Genomic DNA, 2,003 nt, shown 5'->3' with positions numbered 1-2,003 from the left:
GCCTTAGTGCAGACATGTCACAAGTAGCGTGCTTGATACATGTTTTAAGTAAATATTTTTTCTATATATTTTTTCTAAATGACGAATATATCTTTCTTATTGGTTTGCTCACACAAGTACACAGAAGGCTATTTATTGAATGTTCGTTTAGAGGCGCCATGATATCAGACCTAAATACAAATATTATGTGCCTAGTACTGCATGGCAAAATCTATTATAATCTATTATAGTTATACCTTAGTTTAAAAAAAAAAAGGCTAAATGTATTATTGATTATACAGAATGAAGTCGATATTTGCCGCTCTCTGTTCCAGTTAAGAGGTGTGATATGATGGCTCAGTGGCCTAGTGCACATGGAATGTGGTGTTTTATTGGACATATCTGTGTAATCAGGGAGCCGTTCCATCTGTTTCTTTGTTATTATAGTGGAGAGGCTGGACACTTAACTTTAAGAGCAGAGGCAACCAAGTAATGCTTGAGACTCACGACTCGTCTTGTTTCATCTCATAGCCCTAGAAGGTACCACATCCTTTTGAGACATTTATTAAAGAAACGAAAACTTCATAATGAAGCTGCCTTGGAAGACCAACCTCATATCCAGAAGTATGTGTGGGAGGAAGGAAGAAACTCAACAATGAGCAGAATTTGACCTAAAAGGACCATGAGGAGAACCATGAACATGTCACACGCACATGAATGCAGTCTGACAAAGTTAGTCAATGCTTCGATTATGCTGCAACGGGAGATGTATGTCAATGACACCATGGAAATTGACCCACCAACGCATTACATGATACGGGAGTGGATAATTTACCCATCCTATTCAGGAATGAACTTGTTTCTTATACCAGTGATCTTTTGCTGTGTGATAGCACTCATTTTTACTCCTTCTATATTATTCTCTATTTACTCCAACATCAGCATGCGCCGGGAAACAAGGTTCTTACTATTGGGAAATATAGTGCTCTACGACTTGATATACCTCATCCTGTATTCAGTTATCGCCATATGTAACGTAATGAACTTGAAGATGTCGAAACATATATGTATACTGATTCTCTTTTTGTTGGCTGTTACCTACTGGGGAGGAGTCCTCAGTACAGCTTCAATGGTGGTGGACACTTATTTGGCAGTTCTATGGCCACTACACTATATGTCATTACTTTCTGCACGAAGAACTGAGAAATTGTTAATACTGCTGTGGATCTCGTCCTTTTTCTTCCCTGCTATTGTCTTTTTGGCTTTGTATTTTACCCAAAAACCGGCACCATGCCCTTTGGAACTATGTTCCTTACCAGTGATCCTACTCATGGCATTACATGCAGATGATGCACTTAAACTGTGCTATATCTTGTTTGTTATCATTTTCCTGCTATTGTTCTCTTTAATCTTCTGCTGTTATATAGTCATATACTATAAAACAAGGGAAACTGGAATCTGGAAAAGTGTGTCTTCAAGAGCCAGTGTAACTTTCTTTTTGCATCACACCATATTGTTCTTTTATTTGAGCCCACTTCTCCTTCTGTTGTCAGAATCATTGCTCTATATGGGGAAGGTCATCGGTTTAAGAACAGGATTATGGATAACACAGACACTCTGCAATGTATTACTTGTCCTTCCAAAAGCTGCATCACCTTGTTTGTATGGACTTCGCTATAGGGAAATATATAAGTCACTAAAGCTCTTTTTAAGATTGAGAAAACACAGACATGTTGCACCGGTTATATCAGATCGGTAAGATATTGGGCAAATAAGACTGCAGACGTTTTCTGGAACAAATCCCTTCTCATGCGACCAATGATTCATGTTTGAACCTTTTCTACATTTTTGCAGGTAATATAAAAAAGCTGGATCATTATCTTAATATGTGAAGCACAAACAGCCTGAGGAGCACCAAGGATGACCATTTTTGAGTCTGTTAATAAATATGATATCTATACTATGGAGCTATCTAGCTTCATGGTCTTAGTGTTGAGGGACCAAAAGTAACATTATCCTCTATA

General features: G+C 37.9%; 1 protein-coding gene across 1 annotated transcript; it reads left to right on the top strand.

The window, feature by feature from the left end:
- The first annotated feature begins 441 nt into the window (after nt 1-441).
- On the top strand, nt 442-1,738 carry LOC130360978 (probable G-protein coupled receptor 148). The gene has a single exon (XM_056563538.1). The coding sequence runs from the start codon at nt 662-664 to the stop codon at nt 1,736-1,738; it is 1,077 nt and encodes a 358-aa protein (XP_056419513.1). The 5' UTR covers nt 442-661.
- Nucleotides 1,739-2,003: the final 265 nt, after the last annotated feature.

The sequence above is a fragment of the Hyla sarda genome, chromosome 3 (assembly GCF_029499605.1).
Source record: "Hyla sarda isolate aHylSar1 chromosome 3, aHylSar1.hap1, whole genome shotgun sequence".
NCBI classification, from domain to species: domain Eukaryota; kingdom Metazoa; phylum Chordata; class Amphibia; order Anura; family Hylidae; genus Hyla; species Hyla sarda.
This window is presented reverse-complemented; position numbering and strand designations above follow the sequence as displayed.

Coding starts and splice junctions, on each gene's coding strand:
- LOC130360978 (XM_056563538.1), top strand. CDS start 662: ATGAGGAGAACCATGAACATGTCACACGCACATGAATGCAGTCTGACA.